Source organism: Macrotis lagotis, chromosome 2 (genome assembly GCF_037893015.1).
Source record: "Macrotis lagotis isolate mMagLag1 chromosome 2, bilby.v1.9.chrom.fasta, whole genome shotgun sequence".
Lineage (NCBI taxonomy): Eukaryota > Metazoa > Chordata > Mammalia > Peramelemorphia > Peramelidae > Macrotis > Macrotis lagotis.
This window is the reverse complement of record NC_133659.1, coordinates 192,306,056-192,322,519: the sequence shown is the minus strand read 5'-3', so window position 1 is coordinate 192,322,519 and position 16,464 is coordinate 192,306,056. Positions and strand designations below refer to the sequence as shown.

The 16,464-nt window shown below is 36.8% G+C and overlaps 1 protein-coding gene across 4 annotated transcripts in view; it reads left to right on the top strand.

Moving 5' to 3' along the window:
• SKAP1 (src kinase associated phosphoprotein 1) overlaps positions 1-16,464 on the top strand; it is a 401,607-nt gene that overhangs the window by 72,743 nt on the left and 312,400 nt on the right. For 2 of the 4 annotated variants that reach the window (XM_074224179.1, XM_074224180.1), the window contains exon 3: positions 6,206-6,231. The exons of the other annotated variants lie outside the window; for them this stretch is intronic. In XM_074224179.1, the coding sequence (XP_074080280.1) occupies positions 6,206-6,231 (26 nt within the window). The remainder of the gene's footprint in view (positions 1-6,205; positions 6,232-16,464) is intronic. 4 annotated transcript variants of the gene reach the window in all.

Here is a 16,464-nt window from a genome sequence, read left to right as displayed (position 1 = left end):
CACTTATTGCTGGATGCTTAACACTGGGCACCTTCATTAACCAGATCCAGGCAGCTTTCAGGGAGCCTCTCCTCTTGGTGGTCACTGATCCTCGTGCTTTTGTCTGAAGCATCATATGTTAACTTTCCACCCATGGCACTGTGCAACAAGGACTCCCCACTTCACTATGTGAACATTGCCATTCCACGTAACAACAAGGGAGATCACTCAGCATGTCTGATGTGTATGCTGGCACAAGAAGTCCTGCAGATACATGGTACCATCTCCTGTGAACAATCGTTGGAGGTCTTACCTGTTGTTTACTTCTACAGAGATCCAGAGGAGATTGAAAAGGAAGAGCAGGCCACAGTTGAGAAGGCAGTGACAAAGGAGGAATTTCAGGGTGAATGGACTGCACCTGCTCCAGAATTCACTGCCGCTAATCCAGAGGTGGTTGATTGGTCTGAGGGTGTGCAGAGGTACCATCTGTACCCATTCAGCAGTTCCCTACTGAAGATTAGAGTGCTCAGCTGGCTACTGAGGACTAGTCTGCAGCTCTTATTACTCAGGCCACTGAATGTTCCTAAGTTATTCCCAGATTCTCTAATAGTGTTGGAAAAATTCTGATCGATAATAAACATTGGTTTCTTAAAAAAAACAGAGAGACAAATATATAGATATATAGGCATCTTTTGTTCCAGGACTGATGAAAATGCAGCCTTTCTACTTGACAAGGCTGACTCTTCAATATGTATCCTTGACCCTATCTCTTCCATCTTCTTCCACAGATTGCTTCCATGCTTGGCTCTTCTCTCTAGTCTTCATTATATCTGCTGGTTTCTTCCCTACCATCAAGAGATCTCTTCAAGTCTTCCCTGTTCTTAAAAACCCTAATTAGTCCCTAATACTTCATCAAACTATTAACTAGTTTTACTCTTCTCTTTCATGCCCAAATTCCAAGAAAAAATCTACCTACTTATCTATACTTATCTATCCTGTATCATTCTCATCATTCTTCCGAAAGTTTTTCACACCTAAAATTCTGGAGGCCTTCCTTTTGTTATGTCAATATTGTTGGACACCAAGGGAACATTTATTCTGTCTACCCATCATACCTTATTCTTGCCATGTTAACAGCTCATTGACTCTTTTTGTCAAGCAGGTCCTTGATCATGTCCCTTACTCCTGTTCTTAAGAGTTTCCTGTTGGTTAAATATTGTAGCCTGCTCAAATCCACCATGGGGTCTTTCCATTGCCTTTGGTGTGAAGATTACACTTGGTTCTTCTGAAGCAATGTTGTTCTCTGTGATGCTACCATTTAGCAATATTGACAAAATGGCAAAAATATTTGTATTGAAAAGATGAACTTCTGCTATTATCAGATGCTTGATGCCAGTACAAGCACTATAATTTCCCAAAAGCAATCCAGCTCACCCTTTTCCTTTTCAACTTTGACCTAGTTCACTGTCTATCTGTACTGTCCATCCCAAGTATATATACTTTTGGATAAATTTTATCAGAGCATGCATTCAGATGCATGTCAAAAGTCAACAATAGAAATTCCTCATCCATTTGGTCATCCCTGTGTGGATGGACAGACCACACTCCTTTATATTATATTATATTATATTATTATATTATATTATATTATTATATTATATTATAGATCTCTTCCAGAAAGCTGTGCAATATTTTGGGGCTTGACATAATCAACACAATTATCTTCCACAAGTAGCCTTGGTATTTAATAGGTACTTTATAAAGGTCCATTGTCTGATTGATCTTAGAAAATTCAGTTCAGTTGTATGAGCCTATTTTCTCTTCTGTAAAAAGGAGATGAGGATAATACCTGCACTACCTATTTCAGAGGGTGGGTGTGTCTTACATATTTATAGAAATGTGGATTCCTGTTTTATATGCCAATAACCCCTGAGAACATCAGCTCAACATAATGATTGGCATTTATAAGTATGACCCTTTAGTCATCAAGGGGAGATTAAATTATGGTCAATTGATTATTTTTACTAAAGCTGACAAGTGCATAATACATTTTACAGAGGTTTCCAATAAGAAACTCTTTAAATAAAATGTCACAATTTAAAGGACTGACCTTGAGTTGTCTGGAAAATGACCTTATTTAGAACCCTTCTGGGTAACTGAAGCATTCATATTCTCAGAACCTTCATCATAGTACTCTCATCCCTCCTAGCACTCATTTTTGGATGAAAGGTAAATCAACATGATAAATTTTCTTTGTCTCATCTCTTCTTAGATTATGTAGTCCAGACTATGCAGAATGGGATGCTGACTAGGCATTTTTAAGGGTGTGGTGGCTAGGCTCCTTTCCCAGTTTTACTCTGAGTCATTCTAATTTAAGGAGCTTATTCTGAAGTCATGGCTATGCTGTATAATGAATCCTTGAATAAGCAGATAAGGTCTATAGCCTGGAAAACCTTAAATTGTCTTCCCATTAACTATAATGGGGGGGGCAAGAATTTTAAAATTATTTTCCTCCAAATCTTGAAGAATGTTATAATGCTGGCAATCACATTTTCAGAGGACATCTGGTATCAATATTTCTGTTCTGTTAGCCGTGTGTGTGTGTGTGTGTGTGTGTGTGTGTGTGTGTGTGTGTGGTTAAGTGGAATTAGCAATGCATTTGGAGTGAAGAAAGAAAAAGTATTAAGGGAAGTTCTTTGATGAATCAAATTATTTTAGGAAAAGAATTGACTTAGAATTTGGGTATTTTAAAAAGCATATTGGAGATATATTTGAGGGTTTTGAAAGTTTAATTTTTTTTCTCTTGGTATCTTCTTGCAAGGTTCTGGATTCTAGTCTCAAAATTTTATTAACATTAGTCTGACTTATTCTTTAAGGATTGGGGATTTAGTTTAAAATGTTATGATCCCTTCTCTTAGTCCCTGACAGTGGAAAATTATTTTTAGTTTCATTAATAAAGCAACATGAATACTAAGCTTTATTTTGCATGTAATTCAAACTTAAAATTTCAGAACTAGGCATTCTATAGAGGTAGAATACATGATAAGGAATATCACCCTTGTTCATCAGTTGCCTAGGAAACATAGAAAATTAAATTGTTTTGATTGAGTGCAGAAATGGTAGTTTCCAAATGATTCCAACTATTTTCATTCATACTCTCTGTTTCCCTGTCTGTTTCTCTTTGTCTCTTTCTGTTTCTCTCTCTCCGACTCTTTGTTTTTCTGTTTCTCAGTATGTTTGTCTCTGTCTCTGTCTCTCTGACTATCTCTATCTCTCTATCTCTGTATCTCTGTCTCTGTTTCTCAGTCTCTCTCTCTCTCTCTCTCTCTCTCTCACACACACACACACACACACACACACACAGTCTCTGTCTTTTTGTTTCTCTCTGTGTCCATCTTGGTCTGTAAGTGATAGTACAATATTGAGCAAATCACTTTATTCCTTTGCCTGTGCCTCAGCTTCCTTTTCTGTAAATGGGGAATAAACCTGTGATTTCATTGGTATAGGAAATGCTAAGATGAAGAACCTCCCACCAGTGCAGGTAGAGTTGCCTAAGGCTCAAGAAGTAAAGGGACTTCCCCGGGAGATACAGGGAACCTCCAAAGCAGGATTTAAACCCAGGGCTTCTTGGTTTTAAGGCCAGCTTTCTGTAGACAATGCCACTCTGCCTCTCAAACATCTGTAAAACAGATAGAATAATGCTTGCACTATCTTCTTAAGATTTTTGAGAGCAAAGGCTTCATTTTTTGTCTGTGTCCTGGACCTAGCATAGTACAGAGTCCATAATAGATGCTTAATAAATGTTTATTGATTGATTGATTATCCAACTCACTGTGGTTGTGAGGAAAGCAAAATGTGAGTTGTTATTATTTATGTTGCAGGGGAAAAAATGGCTTCATTTTTACATTCTAGCAGAAAGTTCAAAGAGAAGATTAAAGATGTGTTTAGTTGTCTGCCATATGGTTGAGAATCATGGAATACCTCAGTCTCCAAAGAATTAAAAACACAGGTCACCAAAAGGGCGATGGAGAGACACACATTACATGGAAATAAGATGCAGCCTATCTCCAATGAGGAAATGTGCCACCCCCCACCCCACCCCCAAAGTGGTGTAAAAGATATCATCAAAGAAATGTACAACCAGAAACAGAGGTGGGCCATGGTGTTGTGACAGCAGAGCATACGTGGGCATTCTGTATGTTCCTCTGGTACTCAAGCAATGTAAGGAGAGTTGGAGAAAGGCTCCAAGCAGACTTGGTAGGACTCTCTATGGAGAATTCATGGATAGAAGAAAGACATAAAAGATGAGCATATGTCTATGAGTTGTAATCTATACTATTGTAGTAAGGATTGACATTTATGAGACCACAGGTCCTTTAAGAATCAATGCAGTTACATGCAGGGGCATGATATAAAATTCTCAGAGACCTTCACCCTGAACAAAACCAAGTCCCCTTACAAGTATGTATGCATTTCTGTGTGTGTGTGTGTGTGTGTGTGTGTGTGTGTGTGTGTGTGTGTATGTCTGTATGTCTGTGTGTCTGTGTGTATGTGTGTTTCCTTCAAGTAGCCTTTTCAGATTTTCGTGATGCTTAGGAAACATTCATGTTGGACAGACATCTGATCACTGAGAGAGAAGGGAGAGCTCAGGACAGTCATGGGATCCACCCTGGCATAGGGGTAAGAGATGAAGACAAACACTGAGAGGGAATGATCAAATAGGTAGGAAGAGGTACAAGAGAGAACATTAGCCCTCAAACCCAGGAAGAATAGAATAGTCAAGAGAAGGGAATGGTCAATAGTGTCAAATATCAGAGAAATAGAAAATATTAGGGTAGTTGACCCTGTTGTTTTATATCAGAAGTTCTCAAAGAATAGTAGGGGAATCCTGGGGATCCCTGAGATCCTTTAAGGAAATTTGTGAGGTCAAAATTATTTTCATAATAGTACTAAGTTTGTTCTATTTAAACAAAAACCCGTTGTGAAGTCCTCAAAAATTTTTAAGAGTGTAAAGGGGTTGAGATAGAAAAAAATTGAGAAATACCATTTATACCTTAGAATCTTAGAAAGAGAGCCTTTGGGTACACTTTGGATAGATACATTTAAAGGAATCAGCTAAACTGAACCACTAAGGGGGAAAAGTTAAATTTGGAATTTATTTTTATATATTTAGTCCTAAACTTGAAAAAGCTTTTGCTTCTTTATCAGTCTCAAGGAGCAAGATCCACATTATTATGTTGCTAGAAAGTTCTTAGCTAATATTTCATCTGATATTTGCATAAAATAAGTGAATTTGAGTTAAGTGATCTCTTGGGTCTTGTGTAACTCTTAATACTATACTTCCAAGAGTGGAAAATCGTGCTTTGAAATGAAAGGCTGAAGGAGTTACTGAGGCTTGAATTCAGATTTGACAATCATATATCAGTAACCAATCTCTAATTTGTATTCTAATAGAGTACCTGAGTGTGAGAGAGGGATAAAAGACTTGTTCATGACCATGTTACTGGTAAAAGGGTCAGAGGCAGTATTTGAACACAGATCTTTCAGACTTCCTGGTCCAGTGTTCTGTCTACAAAGTCATACCATGTTACTTCCCCTTAGACTAATGCATCTGTCAGATTCCAGTGAAAGCCCTTGATGTTTCTCTAATAGGGAAATAATAATAACAATAATAATAATAATAATGATAATGATAAGTGCTACCGCTGCTATTATTACTATTACTCCTATTGTAACTGATGTCTCCACCATCATCATCATCATTATAATCACCAACATCACCACTGCTGCCATTACCGTCACCACTATTTCTAGTAGAGAATATTTATATTGAACAAATAGGATTTTACTATATAGTATAGTTTGCAAATCATTTTGAATATATTCTCGTAAGATGTGGTAAATGGCACAACTCTTTTTATCTTTGTTTTAAAAAGGAGGGAATTGAGATTCAGAAAAATGAATGACTTGCCCATGGTCACACAACCTGAAGTCTTGTAGGCAGACTTCAAACTCCATTCTCTGTTCTGGCCCTAATTTCGGTGGTTTTTCCCCCCCTCAAACTACACTGAATTGCCTTTGCTTAAGTAACTATTTTAGCCATTCTCTGAATTTCTGATAAGTCTTTTTGGTCCAGGTTCTACAGTTGCTTATTACAAATCCAAATTAAGAAAAAATAAGTGAGTTTTAAAAATTATTTATCTTCATTCTCTTCTGTATGTTTCAGATACCACTTGGATTTCCAGCCCCGAGGTGAGTATTACTTATCTGTTTGTGACTTTATTCCCTCAATGTGACTGGTAAGCTGAATACTGAGTGCCAGCTGTAAGGTTCTATTTTATTTAGATAAGGCTTCTCCACTAAATAGCATTCACTAGTTTTGAGGGGAAGTTTGGTGGACTATTAATCATCCTACATCCTATTGCCCCTCTCCTCCCTATCATGGGCCTTCTCTTCTGTTAAATGAGGTTGTTGGATTAGGAAATCTTTAAGGTTTTTTCTGGTTCTACATCTCTGATCTTAGGATTTTCTGGTTGTCAGTGGTGGGTCTAATCAACCCTCATCTTGCTGGGCTCTCCTGCTTATTAGCAGCTGGAGGCCCTGATGCTTCTGCCTTCTGAGTGAATTGTTGTTGGATTATTTTCATGGAACAGGAAAATATACCTTTTTTGCACCTCAAGTGACTGATGAAAATGGAAGAATCCACTGGCATTCAAACAAGATGGAAACAGGGGCCATGATAAAAGCCTTGTGAGTGTTCCAAGCCAGCTAATCTTTCATTTACTCCAGAAATAAATTCCAGTGTGTTACCTCCTTGATCACTGTGTGCTTCCACACATCTTGTCTGTCTGGCAACAGAGAAATGTCAGAAATGCTGCAGTGTTGAAATTCCCACTAGAACAGCATTATCACATTTTAATATGAGCCTCAGTGCAGTCTCGATGCTTCTAATTGCTTCCAAACCATTGTTTTCCTGCGTTTGGTTGATGAACCCAGCATCTGGCATCATTCGAGAAAGTACAACAGACAGCTGTGTACAAAATTAAAAAAAGGAAAGGATTAGAACACATAAAAAGGTTCAAAATTGGATTTTTTTGAAAGAGTTCATACCCAGTATTTCATGCTCTTCATAAAGTTTACCTATATTTACTCATTTAAGTACCTTTGCTGGGGAAGACTGGAAACATTTTTTTCTTTAAAACAGACTTGAATATCAGATCTTCATTTATTTGTTAACAGAGGACTTTGATCCTCCTGTTAAAGTGTTTTTGATCAGAATTGTGAATAGGATCAAAGAGGCTTTATTTATTTATTTATCTGCACAGATATTTCATTAACTCTTTCTACATTTCATTGTGTCCTGCTGCCTAGGCATATAATGAATGAATATCACCTCCATAAAAATGATCCATTTTGGTGGTATTAAAAATATTTACTTTCCTAGAGAATGATTTGTTTTAGCCACAGATTAATTAATTTCAAACCCAAGACCAACTTGCTGGATTAGGCAACCTTAAAGAAGGGAGAATTCCAATTAATTATTCCTCTACTTCTTGAGTATTATGATGCTTTGTAGTCAGGAGCTATAGCCAAGTGATATGACAACATGTTTGGCTTTCAGGAAGCATTTCTAGCTCAAATCAGAATTTGAAAGACGTAGAATAACACACACATATATATATATTATATATATATATATATATATATATATATATGGATAAGACCGTGAAACCCAAAAATATATCATTCAAGGGAATGCTCATATAACTCAACTGTTAGTATATATATATATATATATATATATATATATATATATATATAATACATATATATTACTTAAGTATATATTATTTTAGTTTATATGAATATATATGTGTGCATATATACATATATAGTACATCATATATATAGTATAATACATATACTAACCCCAAACAAAGAAAAATAAAACAAGACCTTATGTGTAGAAGTATTCAGATGTTGTCTTTCTGAAATGTATAGACCTGTTTGATAGAATTCAATTCCCTAAAAGAATATGACTGGTACTGGGAATGTGGTACTAACAACCTGTTTGGGAAAAAATAATTTTGGATGTTAAATAGAATAAACAATGGGGACATAAAGGTTTAAATGCATGAGTTGTATGAAACAGAAAGCAAGCTATGCCAGGATCATTGCTGAACAATGATGTGGTTGTATGCCACTTCACAAAGAAGATATTACTACATACCCCTTTCCTAGAAAGTATATCAGGGGTAGGGAAAATAATAGGCAAAGCAGAAATGTTTTATTCAGAAAGTGAAGTACATTTACTTTGTGGGAAATATTCTGAATATATAATTAAAAAACCTCTTCTTAAATTTAAGAAGGATGTGAGGAAGAAAAATCCTTGCTTGTTGTCCTGTATTCTTCCCTTTCCTTTTCTCAAGGTCCTCTGTTTTCATTTTTAGGCATTCTTTTCTCCTTTGCCATGTTGAAAGTTCTTTAGCTGTCTTAGAGCTTCAAGAACCAGTGATCTGTGAAAGTAGCAACAGACCAATCCGGGGTATTTCAAGAGAACTTTAAAGTAAAATTATGGAAAGAGCAGGCTTGGAGAGGGGGTGGGGGGAATGGGGAAAGAGAGCAGCTGGTGGCAGTATTGTAAAAATTCTGGAAGAGTGGTTAATGTTAGGATGGAGATGAGGAGGGAACGACAGGAGACCTGAGGTTGAACTCTTACTCAAAAGGAAAGGCTTCTTGATAGTGTCAAGAAATCTTTGATAGATCATATAATTTTTAAAAACTGTTTCCCTGAATGCCCTATGAAGGAGAAGAGAGGTCAGTTTTGTTAATTAACAGTTTGGCTGAGCTTTGTCCTTTAGGACACATGACTAAACTAGGGTTGACTGAGTGGAAAGAAAATAGTATTGAATTTTAGGATGTTACCTAGAAAGGTCTTTGAAGAGTGTAGACTCCCCATCATTTTATAGGTGAGGAAGCTGTGACCCAAAGTGAAGTAACTTTCCTCAAAGTCACACAGATAGTTTGCTTTGTGAATTTGTCATTTGCCTCCATGACCTCTGGCTCTGTGTCCATTGCTTTTCTGATCACATATCATCATCGATTTTCAAGGATCCCTGGGAAGAAAAAAGCCTCAATATGGTTCCCTACATCCAACCCCTTCCTGGTAGGACCGGTTTAACTACACACATGAAAAACATCTGGGAAGGAAAGGGTGGAAAGTGCAGCAAGGCCATCCTCTTCTTCACACTCTCTTCTTCTCTGTGCCTTGCCTTACTAATCTGGCACTTTGAAAAGGAGGTATTCAAGATATGAATGAGCAAAAGAAGCATTTTAAGCACTTATTATATATATATGTATATATATATATATATATATATATATACATATATATATAGTATTGTGCTAAGCTCTGGGTTATGGATAGAGAAGGAAGACAGCTCTTGTTTCTCAAGGAATTTGTGTACTAATGGAGGAGACAACATGTAGAAGTTTTCAGCTGCAGGTCAGATGGAAAAGTCCCATGATCCTTAGGGTGCAGAAGGAAAGAAGATATTAATGCCTATTCTTTAAATTTCTTTACACTGATAAAATTGTACTGAGTTCCCATGTTGAACCATTTGACAGATTTTGATGGCAGAGACCTTCTTTTCTAAGCCTTTAGATGGCTATAGCACTTGCCGAGGTAGGTCCAAGACTGCATCTGAACAGGTTTACATTTCAGAATGATGGCAGAGGATACTGGATAGGAAGCAGTACTATTTTCAAGGTTTTTTGGATTCAGGGTCCTGATCTGTCTTGCTGGGGTCTGTGAGAGGATGGTGGTCAGGGTGGTGGTGGTGGCCCAACTTGCCTAGCACATGCTTGGCTGTCTCTTGTCTCCCCCTCAAGGTACCTGACTGCTTCATCAAATTGGTTTGCCTGCCCTTTGTATAGTTGGCAGTTAGGGGTGGTTGACCCCTGCTCCACTGCAGTTACTTCCCTGGATGATGTCTGTGAGGGCTGGGTTGGGGGCAGCCCAGTGGTCTTGGTGGGGAGGAAGGTGGGGGAGACAAAGAGGAAAAAGGATATGTGCAAAAAAAGGAGAACTAGATTGGAGTTCAAAGGACTAGGGTTTGATCACCACTTCTTTTACTTCTTCCCTTTTGGTTCTTGGTCAGCTCCCTTCTCTGATCCTCAGTTTCTTCTTCTATGAAAAGAAGTTAGATGATGTGATCTATAAAAAACTTTCTATGTCAAATACTTTGGAGATGATCTCAAATACATAATGAGGGAAACAGACTCTCTGGTAAACATACACTATCCCAACATTCCATACCAAATCTTCCTTCTTATAGTGGGGGAATGGCACTAATGTGTATAGTAATTTTGAGAGAGTAGTGCAGCATCTTTTTTTTAGGTTTTTGCAAGGCAAATGGGGTTAAGTGGCTTGCCCAAGGCCACACAGCTAGGTAATTATTAAGTGTCTGAGACTGGATTTGAACCCAGGTACTCCTGACTCCAGGGTCGGTGCTTTATCCACTCCACCACCTAGCTGCCCCCAGCATCTTCTTTAATGATATTCCATATTAAGGCACTGTGGTGGGACACAAAGAATGCTAAAGCTAGGGTCAGAGGACCTAAGTTCAGATCCTGATCATGAAATTTACTAGCTTTTTAATCCTGGAGGCAAATCATTTCTTCTCTCTGAATTTCAATTTCTACTTCTGTACAATTAGGGAGTTATACGATGTGTGCACTAAGATATGGTTTAACTCTTATGTTCTATGATCCTCTAAGTTTTCCTCATTATCTTATCATCTCCCTTATTGGATGATGTATTTGGCAGGGTGGGGGTAAGAAAGAGGAAGGGAGAAATAACCTGATAAGCTCTTGTCCTTTCTATATAATGAAGGGAGAAGTGGGAGCTTTTATAATTTAGTTCATATTTAGTTGGAGAACACAGGAATTTTTGTTTTTTAATAAGATGGGAGCTTTTATATGCTCAGCACTTGCCACAATGCCTGGGCAAATCACCAATGCTAAATAAATACTTATTAAATTGACTTTAGGTGCTAATCCAATTCCCAATACTTTTAAAAGTGTTTTCAGCTTTTAAACACCACTTTTTTTTTAGTTTTCCAAGTCATACACTGAAACTTCTGCCATGTCATTTTTATCATTCCAATATATCAAATATTGGCAGGAACAGTGGTTGACTTTTTGGAGCAAATGGCTAGGAGCCAGGATGTTAGTTTTGTTCTTTGGTGAAATACTAACTCCTTATAGTATTTAGAAATCCACTTTTCTTCTCTTTGCCTCAGTTTTCCTCTTTGTAAAGTGGATTGATAATTATCCTATAATTATCCAATCTATAAACATTCATTAAGCATCATTATGTGCTAGACACTGGGGAGACAAAATGAAGCAAAAGATATTCCTGCCCCCAAGGAATTTATAATCTAATGAAAGATACAATATACAAACAAATATATACCATGCAAGCTATATACAAGATAAATAAGAAATAATTAACATAGGGAAGACTTTAGAATTAAGAGAAGTTGGGAAAGACAAGCCAGGGAAGTCAGTAGATATAGTTCAGGAGGGAAAATATTCTAGATATGAGGACAGTAGGTGAAAATACCTGGAGTCAAGAGATGGAATATTTTGTTCTTGCAACAGTCAGAATGTCAGTATATCTGAATCAGAGATTGTGGTAAAAATAAGGTTTGAGAAGACTGGAAAGACTAGAGAAGGGCTTGAATGCCAAACAGCATTTTATGGTTGAATCTGGAGGCAATAGGGAGCCCACTGGATTTTCTGGAGTGAGGGGAAGGGAGGGGAGAGACATGATCATATCTCTGCTTTAGGAAAATCTCTTTGATGATTGAATGGAGTCACGATGGCCTTATAGTTTTATGAGTAAAGATATAATTTCCACTGTGAAATGTATCTAATATAAAATCTATTGCTAATAATAAATAATTTCATGTGAATTAGCATTAATTCCCTCCTATACACTAGCCCAGATTCTAGGTTTAAAATAAATCATGCTGTTTTCAAGTATGAATTTAATTAAAAATGGAATGAAAATAAAACCAGTAAGGCATTTCCATAATCCTAGGAATATGAACTTACTTTAGAGGCAGGCATTGTTATATACATAAAAGAGCACTGAGCTTAAAAATCAGATCAGGAATCTAGTCTTGGTTGTACGTCACAAGTCTATTTAGGCAGTAAGTCACTTAACCACTCAGAGTCTCAGTTTGGATATTCTTTCCAGTAGTGTTGGCTACAACCTATTCCTATCTCCTCATCCTTTGTTTTTCTTGGTCTTCCATATTTCTGGAAAATTACCCACTGAGCTGAAGACCTTCTTCTAGGTCAGGGCTTCTTATCTTGGGCCAGGTGAACATTTTTTTAATGACTATATTTCAAACTAACTGGTTTCCTTTGTGATCCTTTGTATTTTATTTGATTTATTGAAAAAACATTATTTTGAGTAAGGGTCCATGGCCAGAGGAGTCCATGGACAAAAAGTAAGCCCCTTTAGGTCTTTTAATTTTTTTTGGATACTTGTACAATATTCAGGCTGTTGGTTTCTATCCCTTTCTCCTACAATTTCTTCATCAATTTAAAAAGGGGGGGGGTGATTAATAATGTCTGCCCTGTCTCCTTTACTAGGTTGTAGTGAGTGTAAAAATTAAATAATATATATGCATAGTATAGATACTTTAGACTAAAGTGATTACAAACTTCAAAGCATTATAGAAAAAATAAGTTAGCATCATCATCATTCTTACTGTTGTTTTTACTAGTGGTAGTGTTATTATCTAATGAACCATTTCAAAGCTCCAAGGTTTCTTGAACTTACCTGCAAATCTGACATAAGGTTTCCAGAAAAACCATTAAAAATTTAGATTTCAGATTCTTCCTCTGTGAGTCCAGGAAAACATGATTTTGAAGTTTTTTTCCTGTGCCCAAACAATGGGGACCAAGGGAGGTAGAGAAGAAATTGGTAAAAATTGGAGATAGTGTTACTGGAAAATCTTGCCAAAAAAAAGATTATTGAAAACTATCTTTATATGAAGTCAGAAAATTAAATATATAAAATCTTTTTTAAAAGAAGGTATTACTGGGGACATTAAAAAATTATCTTTATCTTGGCATCATTTCCTCCCCCCCATTTTTCCTCTCATGAGGGAAAACTTATTAATATCCATGATGAGACCCTTAAAATTTTTTAAATATAAAGCACTTCCTAAAACAAAACATTTTTATTCCTGTACCTGTTGCATTCTGTGCTTGATGGTGATTTACAGGAGAGCAACACACATATAAACATGTGCAATTTCATAAAACACATTTCACAACTGGAGGCATTTAGATGAATACATTTGTAGCCTTTATTTTCATCAAATGCACCCTAATTTCTATACTAAAAGGTAGGGTAGCATAATAGATAGTCTTGGAATCAAAAATTCTTTTCATTCTTTTTTTTTATTTAGTTAAGTCTGACCCTTTATGACCTATTTGGTGTTTTCTTGGCAAAGATGCTGCAGTGGTTCACCATTTCCTTCTCCAGTTCATTTTACAGGTGAGGAAACTGAGGTAAACAGGGTGACCCTGGGCAAGTCACACCCTGTTTGCCCCATTTCCTCATCTGTAAAATGAGTTGGAGAAGGAAATAGCTAGTAAGTGTCTAAGGTTTGATTTGAACTTGGGTCTTCCTGACTCCAGACCAGGTGCTCTATCACTGTGTTACCTCCACCAAGCTGCCCCCAAGGAATCAAGAATTATCTAGATTCAATTCCCACTTGTGATTGTTTGGGTTTTAATGGCTCAGAATGAGTGTAAATAACAATTGTTTCTGTTCTGGCCAGAAACTCTGAGGGTCTTCTTCACCTCCCAAATTGTTTTTTTTTTTTTTGAATAGGTGAAAGAGGCTATTTTTTTGCCTCATTTCTTTCCTAGGCTTAATAACTTATTGGGGATTGCCTCAGAGACACCGAGTCTTGAGAAAGATCTTAGTTTTAAAAAATTAAGGTCTCTCACTGCATTTCAAGTCACTTGTAGTCATCCTGATCTCTGTGGGGCCACTGGACCCAGGTGACTCCAGAGGAGAAAGTGAGGTTGTCCAATTCATTTGCAGGTCGAGACATCGTGATATTATTTCTCTTCTTTGAGAACAAAAAACAGACAACAGCAACAAACTCCAGATTCATTATAACCTCACAGAGTTTCAGTTTCTTTTTCAGTTAAATGGGCACTAATCATAACAGTTTTTTCATAGTGTAGTGAATGTCAAGAAAGATATATTAGTATCTAACAATGAGGAGGTTTTCAAAATGGACTTTTATCTCATTTTATTTTCGTAACAATCTTGAGATACGAAGGCTATTATTATCTTCATTTTGTCGATAAGGAAACTGAAGTAGGCAGAGGTTAAATGACTTTCTCAGGGTAAACAGCTAGTGTCTGAGTCCATCACTCTATCCACTGCGCCACCTAGCTGCCTCTGTATGTAAAATTTTTAGTATTACAAAAATGCACATGGCTTTTCCATTCTGCGGAATTCCAGTCTGCTGCTTCAGGGATTAGATGTAGGAGCTAGGTCTCCTGCAAAGCCTGAAATGTATTGGATTGAGGCTCGGATGTCGCCTAACTTCTGTTGCATTGCTATCACATATTTGCTACATGTAGTTATGACAAGTACAAGAAGCAAATCATTAAGACCATAAAAACCACCGTCTTTACGCTGAAGAAGAGAGTAGGCGAGGGAGAGAGGCTTTCCTTTGAAGTGGAAGAGAAGTGTTTTTGAATTAATGGAGTGCACAGTGATTTTTACTCAGTTTTATTTACAAAAACACCCTTTGCATTCATGCCAAGAGGCTTTAGCACGATTGTAAGTGGGATCTAGGCAAAGAAACACAGTCTGGATTTATGATGTGTTCACAAATGTACGAAAAAGTCTGAATTTACAATATTTATAATTTATCGTTAAGTCTCTGTTCTATCGCTATTCTTGGAATGCCAGTGTTTTATAAACACAAGTGTTGGCTGCAAACTTGGAGCAGCCCAACCTAAAGTGCTTTTTTTTTAAAGCCTTCCAAAATGTTTTCTGTGTCTTCTGGGAGTTAACAGGAAAAAAAAATGTACACAAGGGCAAATATTCCTGGCTCTGGCACAGTCTCATTTTGTTTTAACAATCTTGACAACTGCCTTTGTGGTTCGATTTCCTGTGGATTTTTTTTCTCTTTGCCCCCCCCCCCACTATATTTTGTACAAATTAGTCAGTAAAGGGAGGATACATGTTAACTATTTTTGAAGTTTAATGCTGACATTGATACCTTTTCAAATATTTAGCTTTCCAAGCTTCCTGTTCTTTTTTCCCCAAAATGACATAATGTGTTTTTATATTAATAGTTTTTAGTAGCTACTGTCAAAGAAAATGAGGCATTTTTAACCTTCCTCCAGGAGGTACTACTGGGGCAGAATTCCACATATGTTGTCAGAGACAATCTTTATATCAGATTTTTTGCTTAACTAATTTTTTTTTATCAAGGGAAAGTTCAGTTCCAGATTTGGATAGGAGGTCTCCTATAGAAATGACTGGAAAAATAAAAACAAAAGATATCAATAGATCTTTTTTTTTAGATTTTTTTCAAGGCAATAGGGTTAAGTGGCTTGCCCAAGGCCACATGGCTAGGTAATTATTAAATGTCTGAGGTCAGATTTGAACTCAGGTAGTCCTGACTCCAAGGCCAGTGCTCTATCCACTGTGCCACCTAGCCACCCCAATAGATCTTATTTTTAAAAAGAAAAAGATTTTTTTTTTAGGTTATAAGAATCACTTCTCTCCAAAGTTAACATTAACTCATTTTTATAGCTAGATGGTAGAGTGAAGAGACCATAATATATGAAATTAGGAAGACCTAAATCCAAATTAGGCCTCAGGCTAATAGGTCAGTGACCCTGGGCAAGTTACTTAACCTTTGCCTACCTCAGTTTCCTCAACTATCAAATGTAAATAATAATAGAACCTACTTCTCAGAGTTTTGAGGTTAAAGTGAAGATATTATGTGAAAAGAACTTTGCATACCTTAAAGTTATATAAATGTACACATAAACATACACATACATATAATATATCATTATCATGGCCTTCCTGAATTTTCTATTTTGTAGTTCAGAAGGTTCAAACAAACAGTGGGCTGCATGTAGCCTACAATACTCCCAAGAGGGGCAGAACCAGATCAAAATATCATTGGAAAATATTTCACAAAATAAATAAAAATGCAATAAAACATATATGATATTACATTTTAAATCTAAGGTAATTTGCAAGCCACAGGAATCCTTTTGCATGACTTAATGGCTTCTATTTCTACCTAAGTTTGTGATTTTTTAAAAGGATTTTGCAAGGCAAATGGGGTTAAGTGGCTTGCCCAAGGCCACACAGCTACTAATTATTAAGTGTCTGAGGCCGGATTTGAACTCAGG